This window comes from Mesoplodon bidens (assembly GCF_964165515.1).
Source record: "Mesoplodon bidens genome assembly, chromosome: 2".
NCBI classification, from domain to species: domain Eukaryota; kingdom Metazoa; phylum Chordata; class Mammalia; order Artiodactyla; family Ziphiidae; genus Mesoplodon; species Mesoplodon bidens.
Window position 1 is genome coordinate 6368670 of NC_138177.1, and position 15522 is coordinate 6384191.

The 15522-nt window shown below is 35.5% G+C and overlaps 1 protein-coding gene across 9 annotated transcripts in view; it reads left to right on the top strand.

Moving 5' to 3' along the window:
- Positions 1 to 15522, top strand: part of KCNT2 (potassium sodium-activated channel subfamily T member 2) — a 354137-nt gene that overhangs the window by 247281 nt on the left and 91334 nt on the right. For all 9 annotated transcript variants that reach the window (XM_081225686.1, XM_081225691.1, XM_081225687.1 and 6 more), the window contains 4 exons: positions 3178 to 3327; positions 4703 to 4932; positions 12135 to 12354; positions 14958 to 15063. In XM_081225686.1, the coding sequence (XP_081081812.1) occupies positions 3178 to 3327; positions 4703 to 4932; positions 12135 to 12354; positions 14958 to 15063 (706 nt within the window). The remainder of the gene's footprint in view (positions 1 to 3177; positions 3328 to 4702; positions 4933 to 12134; positions 12355 to 14957; positions 15064 to 15522) is intronic.

Consider the following 15522-nt stretch of genomic DNA (forward strand, 5'->3'; position numbering starts at 1 on the left):
TGTTAGTCTCAAAATATTGGTAAGCAGGGAGGCCTTGTATAGTGTAGTCTGTAATGCTGCCTTGAAATGTAGCAGTGAAAAATATAACAACAAAAAGCTTAAAATCCTTACTACTAGTCCTGGTTTGTGTTTTCACTTTGGTGATGCATTTTGTTTTATTTGCTTGAAAATATTTCAGATATTCAAAGGTATAAGAATATTATTATGAGCATCCATGAACCTAGCATTCCAAATTTAGAAAAAATAAACATTCTAAATGTTTGTGAAGCCCACATATACTATCTCTGATTTACATGTCTTCTTCCCTAGGACCTAGTTAACTAAATGATCCACCTAGAGCTACCTAATTCTTTTAACATTTTGTATTTGAGATTTCCCCATGGTGCTTTATAAACATTAGTACTTACATTTTCACTTTTATCTGTATGGATATTTATTTATTCATTTAATTGTCATATTTCTGATGGCCACAGGCATTTAAGGTGTTCAGTTTTAGTGTTCTCTTCCATCAGCAAATACTTTCAGGTCCACTTGCAGAACACACCCAGAATCTCACCTGGTCCAAGCCATCATCTTCTTGCTAAATCATTGCAATAAATTCCTCACTGGTCATTGCTGCTGCTTCAGTCTTTTCTCAGAACAGTGACCAGAGGGATTTTTGCGAAGTATAAGTCAGAATCTTTTGCAAATTTTCCCTATAAAGGTCAAAGTAGTAAGATTTTAGAAATCCCTTCACGACCTGTCTCCCTGCCAGTTACTTCTCTGGCCTCATCTTCTCCTCCTTCCTCAACCTCAGCCAAACTGGCTCCCTTGCTTCTCCTCAGCCATACCAGGCATCCCCCTGCCTCAGGGAAACACTTGCTGCTGCTTCTGCCAGAAACAGTCTTCTCCCCTGTGACTACCTCTCTCATCCATTTCAAGATTTTTACTTAAATGTCATTCTCTCGGCAAGGTCTTCCTCAGTCATACTATTTATATTCCAATCCACCCCTGAAAACAATTTCCCTTTCTGCTTTATTTTTATCCCCACCACTTATCACTTCCAACACATAATTTGCTGTATTGTCAGTTTTCTTCCACTAAAGGATTCAAGAAAGAAAGTATGTCTGCCCTTTTGGTCAACTGCCATCGCCTAGAAATCTAGAACTTTTCTTGCCGCATCCCAAGTGCTCAATAAATATTTCATGTAGGAATTAATAAGTGAGACTTGGACATACCCATTAGTAGTAGATGGAGTTGCTAATTTCCAACATTTCTCAAGTAATTAACATGAAGTGAAAGCAAAAAGAATTGTATATTTACAATTAGCTGAATTTAGAGATTCATTAAAGATGTTTGGTAAAAAGGTTCCAGTATAAAATAGCATGGAACTAGCAAGTGATTTAAGGAAATTCATCAGAACTGTCCTTGTCTGACCCCTTTTCTGTTTCTTTCCAAGTTACCATATTGTATTTCCATTTCAGCTGCTGGAATTAGATTTGTGATTCTCTTGAATAGCTTTTAGTGCCCTTATGTGACAATTATTTGACCCCATGAGGCCTTTTGGATGACAAACAAACCCTGATGAATTACTGGCACATTCTCTTACATTTTCAGCCCTTTAAATGGATTCTATCTTTGCCAAGTACTATCTTGCCAAGTAACAATATGTTACATACCAAAAATAGTTTTACTTCTGTTGGCCAAAGAAAATGTTTTCTCCACCAAGAACAATCATTCTTAGGAAGTAGTAGTTAGGTGTAGCCATATATAGTCAATAGTCAAATGTGTTTTGTTTTATTTTCCTAGTTTCAAAAATATATTAATGTTACAGAAGAAAGGGTGAAGATTTTAAGAGCAATATTGTTCATATCGTGACTAGGAATGTTGAAAGTGGCTCCCGAATTCAACAATGAGGAAGATATAACAGCAAAATAATAATGGATGCTATCATTTACTGAAGATTACTATGTTCCCAACATCTGCTAAATGATTTACTCGATTTACTGCATTTTTTCCAGCCCAGTAAGACTGATAATGTTTTTTACAGAAGTAAAGTATCACAGGGAAGTTAAATAACTCACCCAAGATTGCAGAGTTAGGGTTCACATCAGGTAGTCAGACTCCAAGGCTCAGACTCTTAACCCTTAAGCATCCTTAAGAAGGAATGAAGTGCAAGTGAAACATACCTGGAAAATATATGTTTTTAAAAATATTTATTGACACTTTGAAAATGTTTATAAATGTTTTATAATGTTTTCAGACAAAACTCAGAGTTGAAAATATGACTTGTCTGCTTTAATCCATCCAGAAGGTACAGAGATTATGATGAAATATTTTGATTTTTATAAATTCATCTCTTTTCTTCTAGAAGGTGCATTTGTTGTACTTACAGAGCTCATAAACTTTATTCACCAAAAGTAAATAGAATTTATAGTACAAAATGGGAAAAATCATTATTGTATATTCGCAATAAATTTTGTCATAAATTGAGTTTTTAATAAATTTCCAAACTCACTGAGCAGAATATTCTAGAATAAAAAAGAAACTGCACTTTCTGTGATAAACTTATCTTCTTTTAAAAAATACTTCTGGTAGTCTCTTTTGGAGATCCTTTTATCACAAAGAAGTATCTTTTCTTAACTGGTACACAATTGGAAGAAATCCATTGCTATGATATGGACAGAAATTAAGAGTATGTTTTCTATAAAATCAAACTGATAATTTGAGATGTATGTATTCATAATTTTAAATACAAAGCAAAGTCAATTACATATAGGAGCCAAGCAGGTATCATAAAGAGGATGAAGTGGGCTGTATTACTGAGACTCTAAGACAAGTATTATATATAGGTCGTGCATGACATGATATACATAAACAAAGACTAACAATCAGATGCTATAGCTCACTGGTTCATGATTACAATAAATGCTTTTATTAACTGGATTGTGAAAACCTTCTACTTTTTAAAAATTTGCCATCTCTCAAGCTTCTATGTTGTGTTAGTTTTGAAATTTTTATAGCAACTCTTTGTAAATCATGTCATCATTTTGAGCACCACACTGATAACTTCTTTGAACTGTGCTTGTCCATTCTTACAGTTGGAAAACTCCAGATTATGTATGACAAGGACTGTTTTTTGAACCGCATTCACTGTTTGTCTCTCTCTGTGTGTATGTGTGTATGCTTTTGTTGCAGAGAAGGCCAGCAATCGCCAGAACAATGGCAGAAGATGTACGGGAGATGCTCTGGGAATGAAGTGTACCACATCGTTTTGGAAGAAAGTACATTTTTTGCTGAATATGAAGGAAAGAGCTTCACCTATGCTTCTTTCCATGCACACAAAAAGTATGTTTCTGCTTCCAGAGTGGAATTAAAATATTAATCAGTCATACCTTTAAACACAGTTTTCCATAATATAACCCATATTGGTGCTCATAAGTTGCAAGTATTCTTGAATTTTTGACATAATTATTGAGACATTTGAATTCTGGCCTTTTGTATGGTCTCTACAAGTTAAGATTCTTGGGTGTATCATATAACTTAGTAGGAATATTGACTTTAGTATCTTTTAATTTATCTTTAAAAATATTTTAATCCTGTAAAAATTCACATGAAAATGAATCTCCTTTATAAATCTAAATTTGAAAGTGTTGATTAAAAATTTAAACAAAGTAAAAATAACATTTATAAAAGCTAGACATTTTTTTTAAACTTGCTTTGTCCAGAAAAATAAGTTAAAAAATAAATGGCAGTACCTTCCAATTCAAACATAGAACATTATCATTTTTGTTCTTTTTGAGAGAAATTCTTTACTTAAGAAATAAAAAGTATGTCTAACATGAAAATAATATATTATTAGTATTATAAAATATTAATATAACATTTTTAAGATTTGTAATAATCTAGTATATTCCAGTAATCTAATATCTAAAGTATTCTTTAATTCCCAACATGATTCTGTTTATATACTATTTTTATATTTAAAAAATATTTTTAAGTTTGATTTATTTGTAACATTATAAGACATATTGAGATAAAAATATTTAGAGGGTTTTGTGTTTGGAACATAACCTGAAAAAGTATACAAGAAATTTTAAGTAACACCTGTTACATTCAGTGGTTATTACTTCTCCTAATTAAGTTGTATACCTATTCAATGTTATTTAATTTTTTTTCTAAATTTTTTTCTAAAATTCAAGACAGAACAAAAATAAATTTAGGGACCCTAATTCTTTCTCTTGTGACCTTGAGTAAGTTTCTTCCTCTCCCCTAAGCCAATGGCTTTCAAACTTTTTTGACCAAAGTAAGAAATACTGTTTTATCTTTTTTGACCAAATTAAGGTATACATTTTATGGTAAGACCCAGTATACACACACAAAATTTACAATAAAACTCTTACCCTTACTAAATGATATGCACTCTGATATTTCTATTATCTTTTATTCCATTCTTTTTTATTAAAAAACATATATAGTCTTAATTAACTAAATTGATTTTACAACATACTAAGGACATAGTTGTTTTTGATTTTTTTTTTTCTTTAAAAACAAGAGCCTTGAACTTTCAGGATCTTTTCAAGCTTTCAAATGTTCTTATTTGAGGTTTTAATTTTTCTCTGCCTTATAATTGTTTAATTATTTTCTTACATATATGAACTTTAAAAAAAACTAATTGCTGAATTTAACCCTTAAACTCTTTTATTTTCTTTTTTAAATTAAGGTTTGGTGTCTGCTTGATTGGTATTAGGAGGGAAGATAATAAAAACATTTTGCTGAATCCAGGTCCTCGATATATTATGAGTGCTACAGATATATGTTTCTATATTAATATTACCAAAGAAGAGAATTCAGCATTTAAAAACCATGACCATCAGAAAAAAAGCAATGTATCAAGGTCATTTTATCATGGACCATCTAGATTACCTGTACATAGCATAATTGCCAGCATGGGTAAGTATAAATACATTTGGAAATATCATTAGTCTCTTTCTTTGAAAAGAATAATAAATATACTTTAATTTTTCTTAAAATTCCAAAGCCAAATTTAAAACATACTTGTGTGTATTACAAACTTGGTGTAGCTAAGTATACAGAACAAAATTTCTAATCTGTTAAATTGGTAAGAAATTAAGCTAATTCAAAACTTCTAATGATGATTTCATATGTCTGATTAGTATATAAGCACCTGACACTTCTATGTTTCTTTGTCAGTTCTCTATTCAGTTATCAGTAGTGGGTCTTTCAAATACTCTCCATTTTTCTCAAAACTCTCCTATCCATTTAATTCTCATCGTTGAACTTGGCTTCTGTGACAGAGAAATTAAAAAAATAAATAAAAGATTCAGACAAATAAGAATTTCCTTTAAATTTTGCCACCAAACCACCTACACACCTATAAGCATTTAGTTTCTATCACAAGGAAAATGTGTTTCTTCTTTTAACTTCTAATATTTTAGTATAAATGCCTTCACTTATGCCATCGACCCTTCTCCATTTCCCCCTTTGGGACTTCAGTCTTTTATTCATCCTCATTACCTAAATTGTTTTTTTATTTTTCAAAATTCCTGGTTCATTCTCTCCTCCCTCCCTCTATCTCTCTCTCTGACTTCACATCTCTACACACACACACACACACACACACACACACACACTTCTGGACCTCATGTTATGACATCATTTTCACAGATAAATTTCTCTAAAGAACTGTCTGCGGTTGATGGCTTGAAATCTTATCGTTCCCCCGTGTCTCTACCAGCTTAGTCTGAAATCTGCAATCATTACATTACTGAAACTACTCTGGCAAGGCCACCACTCTCCTCTTTGTCACTAAATCCAGTGGACATCTTCGCAGCATGTGACAGTTCTTAAAAAGCTCCAGTGCTTTCCCTCTGCATCCTGTACATTCATTTTCTCTAAATAGTCACATCTGATCTCAGAGATTCAACTGTCCTCCATAAATTGATGCTTCCCTTACCTAAATCATTACCTTAAAGCTCTCTTCAAAACAATATATTCAACTGTCCGTGGGTTATTTCTATCTGGGTGCCTATAGGAAAAACCGATGTGGCATATTCAAATTGAACTAATCTTTCCCCCCTCATTCAAAACAACTTCCACCTCCATTTTTTTTTTTTGCTAAAAACAAATGGGACATCATCATCCTCTGATTGGTAATGCCACAAGTCTGACTTTTATGATTCCTCTCCTCTTATACTTCATAATTCACTGAATTCTACTAAATCTGATCATTAAGTAGCTCCTGATGTCATTCATTTCTATGTCCACTCTCAGTGCTATCAGTGTAGTCAGTCTGAACCTCCCTCATCCTTTCCCTCCACTGCAGCATCATCCCCCCAATCTTTCCTCCACGCCTCCAGCCTCGCTGCCCTACACTCTCCTCCACCTTGTAACCAGAGTAATAATGTTTACATAACGTTATAGTCATTCTCCTGCATTAATCTTCTTAATTGCTTCCTATGAGCCATTGGAAAAAAAGTCTAAATTTTATAACATGGCTTATAATTGGATGATCAAAATCTCTTTTTTACATGAGGCTATCCCAGTTTTCCCAGGACAGTACCAGTTTATACACATTGTCCTGGTGTCATTATTAAGAGAACTCTACTTTGACTCTCAGGAATATCTTAGTTTAGAAGATAAATTACACAGTCACTTTACTTAAAGTTTTTTTTTTTAATGATTCTTTCTTATATTTTTAGTCCCACAATTTACCATCCCTTCAATTGCTTTCCTAAGTCCCAATCTTACTAAATTTCTTTGTCTTCACTCATGGTTTTTCATCATCTCTTTAATTGCTCTCCTAAGCCCCAATCATATTAATTCATTTCAATCTTCCCTAATGGTTTTTCACCAGTGGACCTTAATGCTTTGTTTCCTCGGACGGGATCTACTCCCCAGCCCCCAACTTTGCCTATGTAACTACTTCTAATCCTTTGCATCTCAGTCCCAATATCACCCCCTCTGAGGCATATTTCCTGGCCCAGCTTTGACTTTGTTAAGTAAATCTGATTGTCATTGATAAACATGATTATTTCTCTTCCATAGCAGTTCTATTCATTTCTTTCACATATTCAAGAATTACTTATTGAGTACCTAGTGTGTGCCAGGAACCCTTATAAGTATTTGTGATTAGAGAACAAGCAGACAAAGGTCCCTAGCTCCCAGAGCTAACATTCTATCATGGGGAAGACTTGCAATAAATAACACATATAAAAAAAAAGCAAATTATTTAGTATGTTAGAAGGTGATGCATAATAAGATAAAAGAAGAAAACAGTGCGTATGAATTTTGGGAGAACTGGATTTTTGAGTGGATTGTAGGCCTCATGGAAAAGGTGACATTTGAGAAAATACTTGAAGAAAATTAGGGAATTATCCCTGTGATTGTCTGAAAGAAGAACATTCCTTCAGGGATAATAGCCAGTACAAAGACCCTAAAGTAGGAGTAGGAGTCTGACTGATGTGCTTCAGGAACAGTAAAGAGGCCCTCGTATACAATGGACTATTACTCAGCCATAAAATGGAATAAAATTGGGTAATTTGTAGAGGCGTGGATGGACCTAGAGAGTGTCATACAGAGTGAAATAAGTCAGAAAGAGAAAAACAAATATCATATATTATCGCATACATGTGGAATCTAGAAAAGTGTTGCAGACGATCTTATTTGCAAAGCAGAAACAGAGACACAGACGTAGAGAAAAAGCATATGCATACCAAGGGGGAAGGGGGGGTGGGAAGAATTGGGAGATTGAGATTGACATATATACACTATTGATACTATGTATAAAACAGATAACTAACGAGAACCTACTGTATAGCACAGGGAACTCTATTCAGTGCTCTGTGGTGACCTAAGTGGGAAGGATGTCTAAAAAATAGGAGATATATGTATACGTACAGCTGATTCACTTTGCTGTACAGCAGAAACTAACACAACATTATAAAGAAACTATACACCAGTAAAAATTAATTTAAAAACATAAAAGAGGCCTTCGTGACTCAAACATGATGATTTGATGGTAAGGGTACAGGAGATGAGAGGGAAAAGGTAAAAAGAGGTCAGATCATGTTGGGCTTTTTAAGTCAATGTAAGAGTTGTAGATTCTACTCTGAGTGAAGTGGGAGTCATGATAAAGTTCTAAGCAGAGGAACAGCGTGATCTCACCTGTGCTGAACTCCGTTTTAATACAATCACTTTGGCTGCTGTTGAGAATAGATGGTTTAGGTTAAGGATCCAGTGTATTTTCAAGTGGCATGGGTAAAAAAGAAAAAAAATTCTGTGTATACTGTGAAGGTAGAGGAACCAGGATTTGCTGCTGAATGGGAAGTGAGCTGTAAGAAAAAGAGAAGTGTAAAGAATTCAAGGTTTTTCATATAAGCAGCAGGAAAAAGGGAATGGCCATCAATGAAGGTGGGAGAGTAAAGGTTTAGTGGGAGCCAGGGGAGATACAGAGTTCAGTTTGGGACACAGTGAATTTCAAATATCTGTTAGACATTAAGAGGAAGAGGTCAAACAAGAGATTAGATAGCAGTCTAGAGTTCAGGAGAGAGATGTATGCTGAAAAAGTAAATTTTGGATTCCTGAGCTTATGTATTATATTTAAAGCCATGAGACTGAACAAGATCATTGAGAAAATGATTGTGGGCAGAAAAGGGATAAAGACAAAGGACCAAATCCTGCAGCATGTCAATATTAATATAAGGATGATGAGAAGAAACCAACAAAGGAGGCAAAGAAGGAGCTACTACAAGGTATCAGGGAAACCAGATGAATGTCCTGTCCTGGAATCCAAATGAATCAAGTGTATACAGAGGGTGGAGTTACCAGCCATGTCTGATGCTGCCAGTAGGTCAAATAACATGAGAACTGAGAACTGGCCATTGAATTTAGCAAAACAGTGTTCTTTGTCTTGATAACAGCCCTTTCAATGAAGTGGTAGTGGAGAATGCCAGATCAGAGGGGTTTATGACAGAATGGCAGAAGGCAATGTAGAGAAAGTAGGTCTAGATGACTCTCAAAAAGTTGTGCTGAAAAAAAGTGCAAAGAAAAGACTTGGTGGTGATGGTAGATGTGCAAGAAAGTGAGAAGGGCAAGGTAATCTGGAGTATATGTAAGAGAATGAGTACAGTGATGGACCATGGAACTTAATTTAGGTAAGGAAGTGAAAAGACATCTGTTAGTTGAAGGAGACTGAAAAGCTAGTGAATTTAATAGATTATAGTTCCAGTGGGAATCAAAAAGGAGGGAGCTGGAAAGAGAAGAGGTGACAATAAGTATCAAAGAATGAGATGCCAGAAACAGAGCTTATGTGTAATCAATAGTAATTATAAAATCTAGAGTATGACCGTGAAAGTGAATGGCTAAGGAATGATGGGAGAAAAGGCCATTAGTGGAGTATAATCTATAAAAAAACATGGAATCACTATGTGTACACCTGAAACGAATATAAAACTAATATAATGTTAGCTGTACTTCAATTAAAAAGAAAACAAAAAACATTACGTGGGATGACAGACACAGGACTGAACAAAGAAAATAGTGAAAGATACTGGGTTCAGAGCTGGGGTATTATAGGGGATGCAAGGAAAATGGTCTGAACGAGGCAGTGAGGACATTGAGGGTATCTCCCCACTTCCAAAACACAGACACCTCTTTAGGTGTTGCAGCCTTCAGAACTGCAGGGAAAGATGTCGGAGAAGAGCCAGGTTTTGTTAGGGGAAGGAAGGATTCAAAGAAGAGCTTGTTTCTGTAACTGTGACTGCTTTCTAAAATTGTGTCTTCCCTCTGCTAAATTCTGACTTTCTCTTGATCATATCCCCCAAGCCCAGTTTGATGCCAGATATCAGTGTTGACAGAATTGTCAGGGAGCGACCACATTTCCTGTGTTGCTCAGGAAGGTGGTGAAGAGGTAATTGGAGGTGATGTGGAGACATATTTGGGAGGGGGTGGAATTCAGAGAACATGGTTCCTTAGGAAGCAAGTGGGGACTTATCCCCACCCACAAGAGTAGGGCTTAGTTTTACACAAATAGAGGTATGTCTGTTTCATTCTAAACGTAAATGAGGGGGAAAAAATGTTTGGTGAAACTTTCATGTTCATTTGCTTGAAGATAGGGAGTTAAAGGATTTCTTCTTCGGTAACTTCTCTTTTCTCTCTGAATTAGACGACATGGTCATCTGCAGGGGGTAAATGTCACAAGTATGGATTTGAATTAATAGTATTAAGATGTAAATCATATCATATGGCTTTATTTCGATAAATCAACCTTATAAAATTTTCTGTTTGATCAGATCCAGTCACCTGATTAGTGGAAAAGTCAATGCCAGTTTTTCTAAGATCCCCATCTCCCCTCTAAGATAGATTGAATTATAAATTAATCCTTATTTATGGTGCTCAAACATTGGCCGAGTGTACAGTTTCTGATGCCAGCTGTCTTTGTCTCTGCTCAGATACTGGAATTGCTGACTGCTGGTCATCACGTCCTTTCCTCGGGCACAGAAGCTCTAGACATATTCTTACAGGCCCCTCGCAGGAGTCTTCCCTGTTGACTGTAGACACACTAGCCTACCCCTCCCTCTAAATCTGAGTGTTGTGTATAGTATGTGAAGAGGTACTAGCCTCTAAAACCTAACCTCCCACATTTCAATGTTGAGGAATACCCAGATGTTCTCCCCAGTCTCTTGTTTCTATCAACTTTCACACTCAGAAACATTGAGATGCCAAAACCCATGAGGTTCTCCCCCGCCTCACCCCTTTACAAACTCAGGCTGTTATAGTGAAGAAGGTGGCAAGGTCAGACAGAAGTCTGAAAGAAATGGAGAGTGTTTTAATAGTTGCTTCGAAGAAAGAGATGAAATGAGGACTAAGGGCTTTCAGAATGATGACTGGCTATCCATAAGAGCATACGTGAAGTGAATGATCATAAAATATGGAGGCACTTATCCGTTAGATTGGATTATTTCTTCCAGAAGGGGAGAGACATCCACTTTCCATATACTGATGTTTAGACTAGTTTTTAAATGTTAATTAAAAATCTCAAAGGAATTTGTTTCTTTTCTTGAGTATCCCAAGAATTCAAAAGCCTTAAACTATTTAGATTCGCTCTTCTTATTGCTCCAAGGTATTTCAGTGGCTCCTGTGCTCATGATTTTCTTTTAGGTCAAAAAAATCAAATGTCATGATTTCAGAGTAGCCCTTCTCATCGCCTAGTGAAGAGCTCATCCCTCCTCCCGCTTCCCATCCCCACTATTCTGTATCACATAATTCTGTTTTATTTTCTGCATGGTATTTAGCATTATCAGGAATGACTTTTTTCACTTCTTTGTCAACTCGATTATCTTAAAGATAAATCCATATGTGTAGAAACCTTGTCTGCATTGTTCCCTGCATATCTCAAGTGCCTAGACTAGTGCTTGCCACACAGAGTACTTAATAAATATTTGTTGAATAAACATAAACATTAATGGTTCTAATGAAAAAAGCGGTTATAAATCAGTAACAGAAAGATAACAAAATGGGGGAAAAAGATATAATGAGAAACTCACAAAATGGAAATGGCCTAAATTTTTTTCATTAATTTTAAATAAATATAAATGGAGGGCCTCCCTGGTGGCGCAGTGGTTGAGAGTCCGCCTGCCGATGCAGGGGATACGGGTTCGTGCCCCGGTCTGGGAGGATCCCATATGCCGCGGAGCGGCTGGGCCCGTGAGCCATGGCCGCTGAGCCTGCGCATCCGGAGCCTGTGCTCCGCAACGGGAGAGGCCACAACAGTGAGAGGCACGCATACCGCAAAAAGAAAAAAATATATATATATATATAAATGGAAACAAGGTACTTTTTAAACTTAAATTTCTAAGTATTTCAGGATTTCACAAATCTTATGTTTCACACTATAGAGCTAGTTGCAGCAAATACACTTTTGCACGAATACAGAAATTTTTTTATCCATGTGGACAAAAATACCTATATTAAAAAGAAATGAATAACCTTTGAGATTAAAGGATAAACAATATATAGTATATTTCCTGGTTATACTGGCTGTATTTCATCTCACTTTGATCATTAAATGATTGACAGGTCCTATAGGTTAGGTGGCAAATGCTTTGATGGATTTTCATATCTCATTATTCCAGGTACTGTGGCCATAGACTTGCAAGACACAAGCTGTAGGTCAGCAGTTGGCCATGGCCATACCCTGTCTCTTCCTTCAGAAGGAAACAAAGAAGTCAGAAGACCCAGCATTGCTCCCGTTTTAGAGGTTGCAGATACGTCATCAATTCAAACATGTGATCTTCTAAGTGATCAATCAGAAGATGAAACTACACCAGATGAAGAAATGTCCTCAAATGTGGAGTATGTTTGTAAGATTTACTGGGATTTGTGCTTGCCATGAAAAACTAATATCCTTCCCTTCTGGACCTCCTAGAATCAATCCTACATACTTACACCAAAACACCCTTCCTATTAGCCAGTATCTCTCTTTATGATAAAGTATCCTAAATCCTCAAATTTCTGGCTTCAACAGCTATTGACAGCCTCATTTTTCTCTGTATTATCCTTTATCCTTAAAGAAAAAAATAGGTAAATCAGCATTTCCATGATATAATCTATATCATATTTTACATATTTTTAAGGATACAGTTTGTATTTTCATAATTATATGATTTTGTTGAATTATAATGTACCTTCTACCTCTAATTTATTTTTTCACTTCCATATTGAAGTTCAATCAATTATTCAATGACATCTAATGCAGCTTCTTCCATTAAGCTTCTCTTATTTTAGCATTCAGCAACCATTTTTATTCAGGATACATCAATAATATTTTTAATGAATGAATAAAGGAAGTACTAGTTCTCTTTACTAAGATTCCATAACAGATAGTATGTTTAAGCTATTAATCACATTTTAGCCTACAGTAGAGTTTGTTTACTTGTCGTATTCATATATTATGTTGGCTTTTTTTTTTTTTTTTTTTTTGTGGTACACAGGCCTCTCACTGCTGTGGCCTCTCCTGTTGCGGAGCATAGGCTCCAGATGCGCAGGCTCAGCGGCCAAGGCTCACGGGCCCAGCCACTCCATGACATGTGGGATCTTCCCAGACCGGGTCACGAACCCGTGTCCCCTGCATCGGCAGGCGGACTCTCAACCACTCTGCCACCAGTGAATCCCTGTTGGCATTTCTTGAGGAAAGCACAGTGTTCAACAGTCTTGACAGTGGAGTCTGAAGGAATTTGTGTCCCATGGCAGTTCTACCTTATACTGGTTGTGTGCAAGTGACTTTGATTAAATTTTCTGACCCACAATGCTTTATCTGTAAATAGTGTTCACATGAAGATTAATTGAGATAACAGAGCAATGTATTTAGGACAATGGTTTATGCAGAGTAAGCATTCAATGAGTATTAAATACTATTTGGTGTAGTATTGGTCGTAGTGGCAAAGGTAACATCATTCAAACACTTCTAATATTTTTCATATAATAAAAGTTCAATCAATGTTGAACTGAACTAAAATGAACTGAAATATAATTGAAACTTAGAAAAATCCTTCTGTTAATCCTTCACACTTTAAAATATTTATTACAAGAAACTTACACATACCCACAGAAGACAAGGCCACTCTCCAAGAAGTTAATAATACTCAAATAGATTTATGAAATATTTGACAGGAAGAAGAAGAGGTTTGACCACCAGTATATTTCTAGAAATGGTGTTTTGTGGTGTGATACAAATTCTTTCTTTACATGTACTGAAAAAACTGAGGTGGAACTTTTTTTTATATCTAGAAAAATGAAAAAGATGTTGAAGTAATGGTGGGGGGCTATCAACTTCTAAATTTTCAAAATGTCTCAATTTTACCATCCTAGCTAATGATGTCTGGAATAACTAGATTTGAAATTTCTTGGTTTGAAAGATAAATTTTTTTTATCAAAAAAGAGCTTTCATATTGGATAAAATAACTTTGCCTCTACTAAATTTTCTTTTATTTCTTAATTTTCATTTGTGCTGCTACTTTTTGATAGTTTCATTTTGAAAATTTTACAACCACAATGTGACTAGTTTTATAAAGTCAGCAAATAAACTGAGTATCTTTGATAATATTTAAGCATGATTCCAGCAAAAACTCTGGCTTTTGTGTGGGTCTAATGGAATAATTTAATCAATCTAAAATAATTTACTCTTTTTCGGTTATGCATCCATGACTGATGAATAGTGATAGAGTGAATCATAATAATGCATTTTGCTTTAATATATTTTGTAAATATTAACAGTACTATTTTCTAAAATGTGTCTAAATCTTTTAAACTGAGGATTGGCAAACTTTTTCTGGAAAGAACCAGCTAGTAAATATTTCCAACTTTATGGACCATGTGGTCTTTGCCCCAACTACTCAACTCTGTTTCTGAAGCATGAAAGCACCCAAAGACAATACATAAAATGAGTGAGCATGACAGTGTTCCGACAAAACTCACTTCTGGACACTGAAATTTAAATTTCACGAGCTGAAATATTATTCTTCTTTTGACTTGTTTTTCCAACCACTTAAAAATATTAAAACCACTACTTTAGTTCACAAAACCATGTGATGAGCAAGATTAGGTCCATGGGCCCTGTTCTAAACGATTTCCATATCAAAATAAAGAATTACTGCATCTTGGGCTTCCCTGGTGGTGCAGTGGTTGAGAGTCTGCCTACCGATTCAGGGGACGTGGGTTCGTGCCCCAGTCTGGGAAGATCCCACATGCCGCAGAGCAGCTGGGCCCGTGAGCCATGGCCGCTGAGCCTGCGCGTCCGGAACCTGTGCTCCACAATGGGAGAGACCACAACAGTGAGAGGCCCGAAAAATAATTAGTACATCTAACTTTATCAAAGTAGAGGAACATGGCTATAACTTGATTGTCTGATTTTACCTGCATTAATTCAAGGCAATTCAATATTTCATATTGTTTTACAGATATGCTAAAGGCTACCCACCTTACTCTCCATATATAGGAAGTTCACCCACTTTTTGTCATCTCCTTCATGAAAAAGTGCCATTTTGCTGCTTAAGACTAGACAAGGTAAGCACTTACTGCTGTTATTTTCCGTAAAACTAAAATGATGGCATTGTGTAATTACATGTATTTAAATAATTTTGTATAGTCTTTTGACTAAAATATGTTAAAAGAATATTATCTTTCAAATGTGAATGTAATACATAAAGTGGTGAATTTTACTTTCTTAACTGCACTAAAGATTACCCAAGTGTTTACCCTCTACTAATGTAGCCAACGAGTTGGTCAGTCTTTGTTTCAAAGAGAAAAACAAAGATGCCAGAGCCTCAAACCAGGGTCTCCCCAGATCATTTTGGCCAGATGCACTCTATTTATTTTACTAGACATTTTTGCCTCAAATCTCAAAGTGGAATCGCTTGACATGGTGAAATTAACTAGTCATAATTCATTACTGAATTATTAGACTGGAAGTGTCTTGCTTAATGTCCCCTTTCCTAAAGATTTTACAGTAGTTCTTGGTTCCTG